Below are 14,291 nucleotides of genomic sequence, written 5' to 3' on the forward strand. Positions count from 1 at the left end.
GCATCCTCCAAGGCCGGTGATTCCATCATTTTTGCCAGAGGTTGTATATATTTAGACGACTTCAGTTTCACAAAACTTTTATTAGTTGTTTGACAATAATTTACAATTTCCCAGCACTATGGAAAACATTTTTATAACAGCAGAAAATATACAGTCAGAAATGAATGATGTAAAGAAATAAGTATGCTAGATTACATATTCAGTTGTTCCAAATGTCCAGCTTTTTACACTTAGTCCTGCTGTTCCATTAGTTTTCCAGTTTTTTATTATCCGACAAATGGTAACAGAGATATGGGCCTTTTCAGTTAGTGTAAATTTTTACAGTTTTTAACAATAGGGCGTGGCTTACAGGGAAACAATGCAGAGTAGCCTAAAGACACACCCCTGAGGATCCGGTGAGCCACACCCCTGAGGATCCGGTGAGCCACACCCCTTGCTACAGATAATAAAAAATTACTATGAAGTAAAAAGGATTTTTATCTCTGGAGCCGTAAAGTGGATTTTATTAAAAAAAACAAAGCACTAACTTACGGGAGCAGCAGGAACAAAATAAGGGCAAAAACTGACCACTTTTCACCTGGTAATAGTCCTCTTTAAGGATTATTGGCAGAACACGTTCCTCTTGGCACAAGAGGGACGACCAAAAAGGAAATCTGCCTTGGCCACACTAAAAACTTTTCTCCGCATAGTTTTAGTTGTTTTTGAGTTATTATGTAAAACATATTCTAGTCAAGAAAACTACCCTAATCTTTCCACCCAAGTTATCACAGGACATTCAGTTTACACAAAAAAAATAATCAACTTCTACGCCTAAGTCGGACTCTATTGAGCGCGGTGATTGAAGGATTAGATGAAGCTTCTTCCCATATTCTCATCATTGTGCCTATGGATCCATTCTCAGGCCAGTTTTGTTAGGAGCCACTGTGAAAAAAGCAAAAGTAAATTAAAATAAAACATTGCACTAGAGGTGGGGACTGGATCACTACTTGACCCAAGCCAGTCAGCCACAAGCTCAATCCACCAGTGTCCGGTGATTTACCACAGGTGCCAAAGAATTTTCTGTTTTGTTTTTTTTTTTTAAATCATTCTGTTTAGTCATTCTGAAATCTTACAATTTTCAAACTGATCATCAGGCTTAATTCTAGAGTCATGCTTTCTATTATAACTAAGATCGTTAATCGATGTAATGAGCATGGTCTGATTAAAAAAAGTTAATTGTGAAGGAGGTGAGCTGTGACATCACCTATTGTGAATGGTGGATCCTGTGTTATCTACTGTATATAGAGGTGTTACCAGACATTGTGCAGGAGGAGGAGGAGGTGAGCTGTTACATCACCTATTGTGAATGGTGGATCCTGTGTTATCTACTGTATATAGAGGTGTTATCAGACATTGTACAGGAGGAGGAGGTGAGCTGTGACATCTATTGTGAATGGTGGATCCTGTGTTATTTACTGTATATAGAGGTGTTATCAGTCATTGTACAGGAGGAGGAGGTGAGCTGTGACATCACCTATAGTGAATGGTGGACCCTGTGTCATGTACTGTATATAGAGGTGTTACCAGACATTGTACAGGAGGCGGAGGAGGTGAGCTGTGACATCACCTATTGTGAATGGTGGATCCTGTGTTATCTACTGTATATAGAGGTGTTATCAGTCATTGTACAGGAGGAGGTGAGCTGTGACATTACCTATTGTGAATGGTGGATCCTGTGTTATCTACTGTATATAGAGGTGTTATCAGTCATTGTACAGGAGGAGGAGGTGAGCTGTGACATCACCTATTGTGTATGGTGGATCTTGTGTTATCTACTGTATATAGAGGTGTTATCAGTCATTGTACAGGAGGAGGAGGTCAGCTGTGACATCACCTATTGTGAATGGTGGATCCTGTGTTATCTACTGTATATAGAGGTGTTATCAGTCATTGTACAGGAGGAGGAGGGGAGCTGTGACATCACCTATTGTGTATGGTGGATCTTGTGTTATCTACTGTATATAGAGGTGTTATCTGTCATTGTACAGGAGGCGGAGGTGAGCTGGGACATCACCTATTGTGAATGGTGGATCCTGTGTTATCTACTGTATATAGAGGTGTTATCAGTCATTGTACAGGAGGAGGAGGGGAGCTGTGACATCACCTATTGTGAATGGTGGACCCTGTGTTATCTACTGTATATAGAGGTGTTATCAGTCATTGTACAGGAGGAGGTGAGCTGTGACATTACCTATTGTGAATGGTGGATCCTGTGTTATCTACTGTATAAAGAGGTGTTATCAGTCATTGTACAGGAGGAGGTGAGCTGTGACATCACCTATTGTGAATGGTGGATCCTGTGTTATCTACTGTATATAAAGGTGTTATCAGTCATTGTACAGGAGGAGGAGGAGGTGAGCTGTGATATCACCTATTGTGAATGGTGGATCCTGTGTTATCTACTGTATATAGAGGTGTTATCAGTCATTGTACAGGAGAAGGAGGAGGTGAGCTGTGATATCACCTATTGTGAATGGTGGATCCTGTGTTATCTACTGTATATAGAGGTGTTATCAGTCATTGTACAGGAGGAGCAGGTGAGCTGTGACATCACCTATTGTGAATGGTGGATCCTGTGTTATCTACTGTATATAGAGGTGTTACCAGACATTGTGCAGGAGGAGGAGGAGGTGAGCTGTTACATCACCTATTGTGAATGGTGGATCCTGTGTTATCTACTGTATATAGAGGTGATATCAGTCATTGTACAGGAGGAGGAGGAGGTGAGCTGTGACATCACCTATTGTGAATGGTGGATCCTGTGTTATCTACTGTATATAGAGGTGATATCAGTCATTGTACAGGAGGAGGAGGTGAGCTGTGACATCACCTATTGTGAATGGTGGATCCTGTGTTATCTACTGTATATAGAGGTGTTATCAGTCACTGTACAGGAGGAGGAGGTGAGCTGTGACATCACCTATTGTGAATGGTGGATCCTGTGTTATCTACTGCATATATGTGATATCACTTATTGAATGAATGCTGGGTAATCCGTTTTATGCATTGTACACATAGGTTTATCTGTCATTGTAATCATGTCTGTGGCGATAATGAGACTGATGCAAACTGATCTGTACAAAATAGGCAGTATGAGGTTAAAATTAGGCCTAATGGGCAATGTGAAAACTGCAATTTCAGAGATAATTTTTAATATTTACAATCAGGCTTCCGTTCCCATCACTCAACTGAAACTGCCCTAACTAAAGTCACCAATGACCTACTAACTGCCAGGAGCAAGCGACACTACTCTGTCCTCCTTCTCCTGGACTTGTCTTCTGCCTTTGACACTGTAGATCACTCCCTTTTGCTACAAATCCTCTCATCCCTTGGCATCACAGACTTGGCCCTTTCCTGGATTTCGTCATATCTGACAGAAAGAACATTCAGTGTCTCCCTCCCCCACACCACCTCCTCACTTCGCCCCTTATCAGTCGGTGTTCCTCAAGGCTCTGTTCTAGGACCCCTACTCTTCTCCATCTACACTTTCGGCCTGGGACAGCTCATAGAATCCCACGGTATGCAGTACCATCTCTACGCTGATGACACGCAGATCTACCTCTCCGGACCTGACCTCTCCTCCTTGCTTACCAAAATCCCGCACTGTCTGTCTGCCATTTCAGCCTTCTTTTCTGCTCGCTTTCTACAACTGAACATGGACAAAACAGAATTCATCATCTTTCCCCCATCTCACTCTACCCCTCCACCAGACCTATCCATCAATGTCAATGGCTGCTCACTATCCCCAGTCCCACACGCCCGGTGCCTCGGGGTGATCCTCGACTCTGCCCTCTCTTTCAAGCCACATATCCAAGCCCTTGCCTCCTCCTGTCGTCTCAAACTCAAAAATATTTCCCGGATCCGTGCTTTCCTTGACCGCAACACTGCAAAAACGCTAGTGCATGCCCTTATCATCTCCCGCCTCGACTACTGCAACCTCCTACTCTCTGGACTCCCCTCTAGCACTCTGGCACCACTCCAATCCATCCTACACTCTGCTGCCCGACTAATCCACCTGTCCCCCCGCTATTCCCCAGCCTCTCCCCTGTGTCAAGCCCTTCACTGGCTTCCTATCGCCCAGAGACTCCAGTTCAAAACCCTCACACTGACATACAAAGCCATCCACAACCTGTCTCCTCCATACATCTGTGACATGGTCTCCCGGTACCTACCTACACGCGACCTCCGATCCTCCCAAGACCTCCTTCTCTACTCCCCTCTCATCTCTTCTTCCCATAACCGCATCCAAGACTTCTCCCGTGCTTCCCCCATACTCTGGAACTCTCTACCCCAACACATCAGACTTGCGCCTACCATAGAAACCTTCAAAAAGAACCTGAAGACTCATCTCTTCCGACAAGCCTACAGCCTGCAGTGATCCTCAACCTACTGAACAGCCGTACAGCCAGCTCTTCCCTCTCCTAGTGTATCCTCACCCACCCCCTGCAGACTGTGAGCCCTCGCGGGCAGGGTCCTCCCTCCTTATGTACTCGTGTGCCTTGTTATCTGCTCATGTTTAATGTATTTGTCTATATTTGCCCCGTATTCACATGTAAAGAGCCATGGAATAAATGGCGCTATAAAAATGTATAATAATAATAAAATATTGATAAGCATACGGAAAATTAAAAAAACAAAATAAGAGCATAAAAAATTAATTTTGGAGAAAAATTTGATTTAAACAAAAGATTATTAAAAGGTTTGTCCGGGACTCTAACACTGATGGCTAATCCTTAAGATAAGTCATCAATGTCTCATCAGAGGAGGTGCGATACCCAGCACCCATGCCGATCAGCTGTTCCAGATGTCGGCGGCCAGAACTGCTCAGTTTCGGGTCTGCACAGCACCGCTTTGTTGTCTGTATATTCATTTGAAAAAGTGGCGGATATGCCGCTCTCACTATACAGTCGACTGAACTGTGCAGCTCCATAACTGAGCAGTCTCGGCCTCCACCGACCCTGGGAAGATCAGCGGGGATGCCGAGTGTTGCATGCCCACCAATAATACCTTGATGTCCTATCCTAAGGATAGGTCATCTAGGTTAAAGTCCAGAACAATCTCTTAACTGATGGCGCATTCTTAAAGAAGCATGTGACTATTTTTCTGTAGAGCTGTTGTAATTCATCCTCATGTTTTCCAAACACCCTTTGTTCACCATAGCCAGTTAATTTTGTGCTATGACCAGTGCTCCAATCTCCAGAGACCAGTTATGGACAGACGCACCGCCACTTTGAACGCATGCCAGTCCAATGTGGTGCCGAATAAGTAGCATGTCCTCTCCCATCCCTTGGTTGAACTTTTTGAATATTCTGTATGACATTCTGAGGATCATAGTTGTACTGGAACCAATACCCTCTAATCGTTTATTTATGGTATGGGTACATTCTTCTAGAAACCTATTTTCTCTAAGTCTGAACTCTTAACGAATGTTAACTATTTCTAAATCTACTTCTCATAAAATGTATAAAATGAGTATCAAAATCTGTTCTACTCACCTCATCTAAGGATAGATTGATCAATCCACCTTCATCGGGTTTCAAAATGTTAAACATGTCTGTAGGGAAAAAGTAATAATATGATATGTGATACCAACTCTTCCTCTTTAACTAACTCTGTGGCAGCAAAAATTGGTGTCATAGATATTTAAAGGGGATCTGAAAGCAAATATTCTCAACCTAACATGCGATAGATCTTCATATATGTCTTACTTTGACCATGTGCACTTTATAATGAAGTGTTTTGACTATAAAGTCTTCCTAATGTCTTCCCTTTGATATTAATTGATGCGACTGGTGGTGCTCCGCCTCAATGTCTACCACACCAATCAACAACACAGAGGAGTTAGGACACCCAGCAGGTGTGTATTTCGTATAACTGTCATGTTGGAAAATGAAAGTCTTCCAAGAGCACAGAGTGATAGTCTTTCACTATAGAGTAGTACACTGTGAATTCATGATACCATCAAATGTAGCACCCCGACACAAGCAGCGCTCATGCAGCCCCACATGAGGACACTGCCACCACCATGATTTATTGTAGGCGCCATACATTTAGAAATATTAATAAAAAATGCACTTTTCCAACATGACAATGACACAAACCACACATCTGTTGTTTCTGAAGAAGAACAGGGTGAAAGTGATTCATTGGCAAAATGTCACCTGTTCATATCCCAATCTACCACCTATGGGAAATTCTGAAGAAACAAGCTGAGAATCACAATCCGTGAAGCATCCAGGCTCTAAAAGAGGTAATTCTTGAAGAATGGAAAATATAGATGTAGCCAACTTGTTCATTTCATGCCTAGAAGACTTGGTACTGTCCTTAAAAGTCATGGAGGTCATACAAAGCACCAGATGTAGTAGTATTTGATGTGGGGTGTATTCATTTTTTGTATCAGCTAATATGAGTAAAATTGAAGAATTTGCTATGAAAGTTTTATAATTTACCGTAACTTCATGTTATACGATAAAACGTATTCTCAGTCTTATCGGAATTTTGGAAATTGCTCACGTTCAGTGAGAATCTTACTTTTCAAAATGTGCGTTCTCATTTATGCTGACCACTATGTACATCTATGGATATTTATATGCAAATTTGTGTGTAATATTAATATAGCACTTACTGAACAAGGTTTCCAGATTTGCTGCAGTGGAAACAAATGTATTGAAGTCCATGTTGAGGTTGTCATGGGCGAGTTTTTCGACTATCGCATTTAGAAATCTGGTATTACAGTTAAAACCTGAAAAATAGAAAAAAAAATAAAAGAATGTTAAAAATTAAATTTTAGGTAACGCACCAAAGATGAACAACCAAGGGCTACAATATGATGTAGTGCCTGTAACAGAACAAGTTACCAAAGTAGTAAAAGTTCCTATTGACAGCAAGAAATCTTGAAAATTGTGAAATAAGTATAACAGAACAATGTGTTACCCTTTTTTTTTTAAATAAAATTAATAACTGCATTTGCTAAAACTCTGGTACCACCATAAAGTTTCATTATGACTACGGAAAATACTGAGATTCCAGTAGGTTTAGATTATCTGGTACCTTTGAATCTTCTTATCAAGTAAGTCGCACCTTAAAGATATTTTCCAGAATCTCTACATTCATGGTCTGTCGTTAGTATATGACAGGCCTTGGTAAATTATGTCCAATACAATGAAAACTCTTCTTTGTCTAGTGTGATTTACCTGCTTTCGTCAACGCTTTTCGCAAATCAGCAGCACAAAGAGTTCCGCTTTTGTCAGAATCCGAACACTCGAAAATATTCTAAAAAGTTAAGGAGAAAGAATCATATTCACTAATAAATGTTGTCTTATTAAACCTGAGAATATCACCTAGTAAATAATTATGATGGACACGTAGAAAGGAATAGTGGTCATTACCCAATAGGTCTCCACCTTGAGCCAGGTCTTCTTAAATTCTTCTACGCTCAATGTCTTAGTATAGTCCACCTGGAAACAATGCAGTTAAGGGTTTTTTATTTCTGTGGTGTAAAATTGAAATTTTTTTAAGGCGAGGGGAATAAGAATTCCTAAAATAACTATATTGCTGGGCAGGGTTTTACAAGGTAAGGTCAAGTACGTTCTATAGAAATTGTTACTCGCCTATTCCAACTCTAGTGCTGGGCATTGTTCCCTTCATCTATGGCCACTCCTTCTGTACTAGTCCATGGTGGGTTAATCAAGATAATCCCCTTCACCAGGTGATCCCTTAGCAGAAATGTGGTTGATCTAGCCACAAAAATGATCACCTGGTCTCCGTATAATGTGGACCATAGTGAGATATAGGATCATGGAGCCATCAGCCACTTAGGAGCCACCTAATCAATAGGCCTTAACCAAATATTGTGATAAAATTCTACAAATGTCCTGTTGTTTTCTTTCTAGAGCCTGTACCCTCCAAATGGAAGATTACACCGGAAAGGCATATGTAAATTTTTTTCAGGCAGATTCACGCTAAAATCATTTGATTAGATCTGACATAATTTGTCTACAGAAGACATTTAATTTGCTCTAATGTCTCTCGAAATCCCAAAGCGCAATCATTGAAGGATTGGGAAGAGTTTAAGAAATTGTAAAAGAAAATACCTACCTGTCTTAGACTCGTTTCTCACCTGTCCTGCCACTACACATCCCACACATATGATCAGCCTTTGGTTCGGATCTAACTAGGGGGCCATGACACACTTCATTTACCTTTAACGCAATGTCCCATCCTTCACCGGCCGCTTGAAGCCTAGTGAGAACCTGAAGATCCAGACTTAAGGCTGATCCAAGAGCTGCTTTGGCAGGACGGTTGTGGGACAGGACTAGACCAGGTGAGTATAATCTTCTATTTTTTTTTTTTTTACCCCTTCCCACCCCTCAAAAAATACAGCATGACCGTGGCTAGTAGTCAAACTTTTTTTTCTGGATTTGTGTGAATTGAATTCCAAAAGATGTCAGATTCTGGTGAGTTATCATTTTGGGAAAATTCAGAACAAATTGGATTTGTTATGAACTGATTCGTTCATTTTCTTCTGTGTCTTCTGTGAAATAAAAGAAAATATATTCGTCCGTTGCCAGAATATTTTATGAGGCATTACGTCCCTTTCAGGTCATCACATAGTGTGAGAGGTGCCTCAAATAAACTGGACCTGCTCCAGAGCTTGAGAAAAGGATACGTCCATGAGTTTGACCAGATCTCGGATGGTTTTTATAGCAAACACCACAGACTCAGGATCTGCACACAGAGAAATATCATTTCTATACATTTGATCTAAAACTGATTATTGCTTTATGGCAGAATCATTTCACCCCCGTCATTAACTGTAAATATTAATACTTTATTTTTGATAAACCAGTAACTTGATATAAAAAATATACTTCTGCTAATTATGTCCAGGTGGAAAAATAAAAGGTGTGTGCTGTGCATGTATGTGTCCATAGTATGCGTGTTTCTGTGTCTGCGGATGTGTGTTCACGAGTATGTGTCTGTGTGCATATGTGTGTATCTTTCTGTGTGCGGGTGTGTGTTTGTCCGTGTGTGTTTGCCTGTTTGTCTACATGTGTGTGTGATTGAATGTGTGTGCATGTCTCTGTGTCCGTATATATGTCTGTCTGTCTGTGTCCATGTCTGTCAGTATATAATAAGAGTGATATCTATTATTGTACAGTATTACTATTATTTACTCACTCTGAATATCATCCGGCATCACATAACTTACATTTTGCTAACATCTTATCCAGCATGTCCTTCACTTCATTCTCATTGAATTCACCTTTCTGTAACTATAGAATATATAGAATGCAATGGCTTAATACAGACATAGATGGTTAAAAGGTAGAAAGATATTCAATAGGTAGATTTGTGATAAATATGCTATAATATATTATATAGCATATAATATGTTATATTAGATAGATTGTAATAGATCGATAGATAGAAAGATAGATAATAATAATAATTTTTATTTATATAGTGCCAACATATTCCGCAGCACTTTGCAAGTAAGATAGATAATAAATAGATAATAGATAGATGATAGATAGAAAATAGATAGATAATAAATACATATATAGATAGGTATCTAGATAGAGAGTTAGATAGATGATAGATAACAGATGATAGATAGATAATAGATAGATAGATAATAGATAGATGATAGATAGATAATAGATGATGGATAGATGATAGATAGATAGATAATAGATAGATGATAGATAGATAGATAGATAATAGATAGATGATAGATAGATAATAGATGATGGATAGATGATAGATAGATAGATAGATATATAGATAATAGATAGATAGAAAGATAATAGATAGATAATAAATAGATAGATATTAGACAGATCATAGATAGATGATAGATAACAGATAGATAATAAATAGATAATAGGTAGATAGATAATAGATACCGTAGACGATTGATAGATAGATAATAAATTGATAGATGATGGATAATAGATACATAAATAGAAATGTACCTCATCTTTCAAAAGGTCAAACTCACAATCCTTCTCTGGAGTAAGGACAGGCTGGAAATTAATTAGAAAATAATACATTTTTATTTCCCAAAACAAAATTAGTATCAGCATTATTAGGGCTAGCGGAATGCACCAAATAATTATAAGGGTGGTATAAGGTGTATTCGCAGCCCGGGGTCCACCGTGCAGAGATGGAACCAGCTGCTGAGTAATGACGGACTATATGGCGGTATAATGTGGATACACACATGTGTTAGCTTCACCAGGTATGAAGGAAGCGAACCCTGTTGCTTCACAGGTCAGCGGTACTGCACAAAGAGCGCAAGCAAGGAGTCACACAACTCTATCCCAAGACTCAGGGAAAGAGTTCCTCTAGACCTCTTGCGCTCGACACCGCTACTGGGGTGTCAGAGATAAATAGAACTAATAATTTAATGCTCAAGAGTGCATGCAGTGCTGCTCTGGCGGACGCCACTAACCACCCAGACTTGGGCCGGGAAAATGCTTTATTAGCGCACGGCGCCGTACTGGCGGTCACTGCTATAAGACGCAGTATCGTGTGCTAGCGGTGCGGGATAGCACTGTCAGGCGCTAGGTAGCTTCCAACATTCGCGAACAGTCAACAACACTAGGGATGGGAATGATTCCGAGCTTTCATCCATCGACAGGCATACATCCACACACACTTTAATAAGTTTATACTAGCGCATGGCCATGCGGCCATGCAAACCTTTTATAGCGGAAGCTCTCCAGGACCTTCTTAGTGGCCCAATAGGAGCTGCTACAGGGCCTGAGCATGTGACCCCAGACCTCCAATGAGAGGTCGTCCCTTGGGCATGCTCAGAAGAAGAAAAGCAGGACTTCGTCCCAGGGACGCCTGCTTGCCACTGATCAGTACTGGTTACAATGGCTGAGCCTGGAAGGACAGCAGTAACCAGCCGCACAGTATCAGCTTGAGCCAGACGCTGGGATCAATGTCTCCGCTGAGCAGGCTCCACTGCGGCTGGAGGAGAATGGCAGACCGCAGCGGAGATGGTTCGAGACAAGCATATTCTGCAACTCTGTCCACAAACTGTCACACACATATATTCAGTCACACACATACTGTATATAAATTTCACTGACATTAAAAGAGAGAGGAGATGTGAGAACCAGAAGCTATGGACGGCGGGCTCTGTCCAGCCATTGAGGTTAGAGTGGCTGGGTTCTGCAGTTTCAGTGTGACAGTGTGGGTGTGAGTCCCCCGTCAGGGCCGTGGGGTACTCAGTACCGGGTCAGCTCGCGATTAAATGGGTGGTCACGGTGGCAGTGACCCAGTCCGTGGCCCTGGGCACCCAATTAAAATGGTCTTTAAAGGGGTTGTGGAAATAAGGAAAGTTTGTGACGCCATCTGTGGTTCTCAGAGGTGACCGACGCTGCTTAAAGGGGTCCTCTGGGGGCGATGGTGCTGCAGCAAAGATGGTGTCACTTCCTACAGGTGAAGCGGTGTCCCTAGGGCTTCCAGTGTATTTGGCAGGGATGGTGAATGCCGCAAATAATTGGAGGACACAGGGTGGCAGTCTATACCTGGTTTACTGAGATGGTATTCAACCTTAGTCCAGGGTACCGGTAACAGGTGTAGCTGGAGTCCAGGCAGCCTGAAGACAGGTGAAAATCCCCCTGACAGGTCAGTTTGGGAGCCTTCCACTATGTGCTGGTCTGTGGTCCCTTGCTGCCTGTAGCTCTCTAACAAGGCCCTCTTTCTTCCCTGTCCAGGAACAGTACCTGTACGGTAGGCAACTTGAGCAGTCTCTGTTCACGGTGACTCTGGACTCTGATTGCTGCTGTACCTCAGGTATTATGTGGGCAAGTCCCATTTAGTTTCATGCCTTCCAGTTCTACCGTGGGGCTTGCAGTCCCCCTCAGCCTCGGGCTCTCGGTACCCGGTTTCTGCGCTCAGTTTAGAGAGGCCCAGTAGCAGTCTTTCTCTAGCTCCTAAGTATCTCTGTGCTCCTTCACTGTCTGCTACCAACTGTCAACTATCTGCTTAACTGCTTGGCAACCGACTCATCCTCCCGACCAGAGAGAGCAGCTCCCCTCAAGTCAGGTGTAGAGCTCCCCCTTCTGGCCTGGAGTCAGAATGTGTTGCATGTAAGGTTACCTGCCAAAGGGATTCCTCCTGTCTCAGGCATGGCATTACCCTCCCCGAGAGGAAGGCAATACCACTGTGGTACCTGAACCCCTGGGGTGCCACAGGTGCGTGCAATGCCCAGCTGAAATTATCAGTTCCCGCCAATTGGAGAGCACCACACACTACTAAACCTTCCATCTTGCTCCTGAAAGCTGCCAGATATAGCTTAGTGTTTCACTGGCTAGGTGTGTGTCTTCTCTTTGATTCTAGTGTATTCCTGTTTAGATATAGTAAAGAGAAAGCCAGCTCACCTAGTACTTGAAGTCCAGCTTGCACGGAACCAGGTGGATCCACACCAGACAACAAGCTGTGATAAAGAACGCAAGTGAGCGTTCGAAACGCGTCTTGCTCCCTTGCCCTGTCTATACAACCTTTGTAATTTTTGTATGTTTTTAATGGACTTAAAATAAAGAAAGAAGTATTTTACCAGATACTGGAACAACAACTTTTTATTCCTGTTTAGACCCTGGCTTAAATTTCTGATTATTCTTATGTATCTTGATTTTATCTGTGACGTGACCTCTTGGCTCTGACTCTGCTTGGTAACCTTTCTTACCTTTAGATGGCCGCTCATATGTGGTAGTATTCCACTGGATCCTATTGTAAAACCAGATCCCTGTACAGGTGTTAAAGGGTATTGGGATTTCGCTTGAATCTGTCAGATGGATTGGCTTGTGCCAAGTCTGTCCGATGCAGCCTTTTTAGTCAGATTGGATGTAGGCGTCTGCGAACAGCAATTGTCAATTCTTGCTACAGTTTTTCAATAGGATTTAGGTTTGGACTTTGGTCCATTTACACACATGATGAGTATGCTTTGATCTAAGCCATTCCATTGCAGCTCTATCAGCATGTTTAGGGTCGTTGTCGTGCTGGAAGGTGAACCTATGCTTCAGTCTCAAATTTTTTTGCGGGATCTAACAGGTTTTCCTCCAGGTTTACCCTGTATTTAGATTCATAATTCTTCCCATCAACTCTGACCAGCTTCCCTATCTTTCCTAAAGAAAAGCATCTCCACTGCATGATGCTGCCACCACCACAATCAACTGTGGGTATGGTGTTTTAAGGGTGATGTGCAGTGTTAGTTTTCCGCCACACATAGCATTTTGCATTCAGTCGAAAAAGTTATATTTTGGTCTCATCTGTCCACTGCACCTTCTTCCATATGCTCGCTGTATCCCTTACATTTTTTTTTGCAAACTGCACAACTGAACTTCTTATGAGCTTGCTTTCAAAAATGACTCTCTTCTTGCCCAATTTCCAGAAAAGCCAGATTTGTGGAGTAAGCGAGTAATAATTGTCCTGTGTATCTGTGAAACTCCTCAAGACTGACTATGGGCCTGTTGGCTGCTTCTCTAATTAGTTCTATCCTTGCCTGAGATGGCAGTTTAGGTGGATGGCCATGTCTTGGTAGGCTTGCAGTTGTGCAATGCTACTTTGATTTTTGGATGATGGATTGAACATTGCTCCTTGAGATGTTCCGAGCTCAGGCTATTGTTTTATAACCTAACCCTGCTTTTTTTTCTTCTCCACAAATTTATCCTTGACCTGTCCGGTGTGTTCCTTAAGTTTCATGATGCTGTTTGATCTCTAATGTTCTCCAACAAACTTCTGAGCCCTTCACAGAACAGTTGTAGTTATATTGAATATATATTATCCACAGTTGTCCGTAATTTACTAATTACGTGACTTCTGGAGGCGATTGGTCACTCAAGATTTTATTTAGAAGTATCAGACTACAAGGGGCTGAATACAAATGCATGTCACAATTTTCAGATTTGAATTTTTCAATTAATTAGAAGAGCATGCATCATTTCTTTTGCACTTCACAAATACTTGTCATTTTGTGTTGGTATCACATAAAATCCCAATAAAATACGTTTAAGTTTCTGGGTGTAAAGTGAAAAATGAGGAAAAGTTCACGAGGTATGAATACTATTTTAAGGCACTGTATTAGACCCATACCATAAAGATATAACCATATTACCTGCCATATATTTGCCTGCACCCCTCCTTCTGCTTCCCTAGAATAATGCAAAAGTATAGGTAGATCATGAGAGTCCCTCATAAAAAGCAAATGTGATCATGTTCCTTAAACATTTCCTGTC

At 41.6% G+C, this 14,291-nt stretch overlaps 1 protein-coding gene across 4 annotated transcripts in view; it reads right to left on the reverse strand.

Annotated features, from left to right (window-relative positions):
• Positions 1–60: 60 nt before the first annotated feature.
• Positions 61–14,291, reverse strand: part of LOC138681159 (calpain-8-like) — a 52,838-nt gene continuing 38,607 nt past the window's right edge. For 2 of the 4 annotated variants that reach the window (XM_069768442.1, XM_069768440.1), the window contains 9 exons: positions 14,171–14,207; positions 10,017–10,067; positions 9,251–9,314; positions 8,708–8,766; positions 7,428–7,496; positions 7,233–7,311; positions 6,665–6,781; positions 5,535–5,593; positions 61–921 (listed from right to left, as the gene is read on the reverse strand). In XM_069768442.1, the coding sequence (XP_069624543.1) occupies positions 898–921; positions 5,535–5,593; positions 6,665–6,781; positions 7,233–7,311; positions 7,428–7,496; positions 8,708–8,766; positions 9,251–9,314; positions 10,017–10,067; positions 14,171–14,207 (559 nt within the window). In that variant the 3' untranslated portion in view covers positions 61–897. The remainder of the gene's footprint in view (positions 922–5,534; positions 5,594–6,664; positions 6,782–7,232; positions 7,312–7,427; positions 7,497–8,707; positions 8,767–9,250; positions 9,315–10,016; positions 10,068–14,170; positions 14,208–14,291) is intronic. The other 2 variants (XM_069768441.1, XM_069768443.1) reach the window with 1 other exon arrangement.

The sequence above is a fragment of the Ranitomeya imitator genome, chromosome 5 (genome assembly GCF_032444005.1).
Source record: "Ranitomeya imitator isolate aRanImi1 chromosome 5, aRanImi1.pri, whole genome shotgun sequence".
Classification (NCBI taxonomy): Eukaryota; Metazoa; Chordata; class Amphibia; order Anura; family Dendrobatidae; genus Ranitomeya; species Ranitomeya imitator.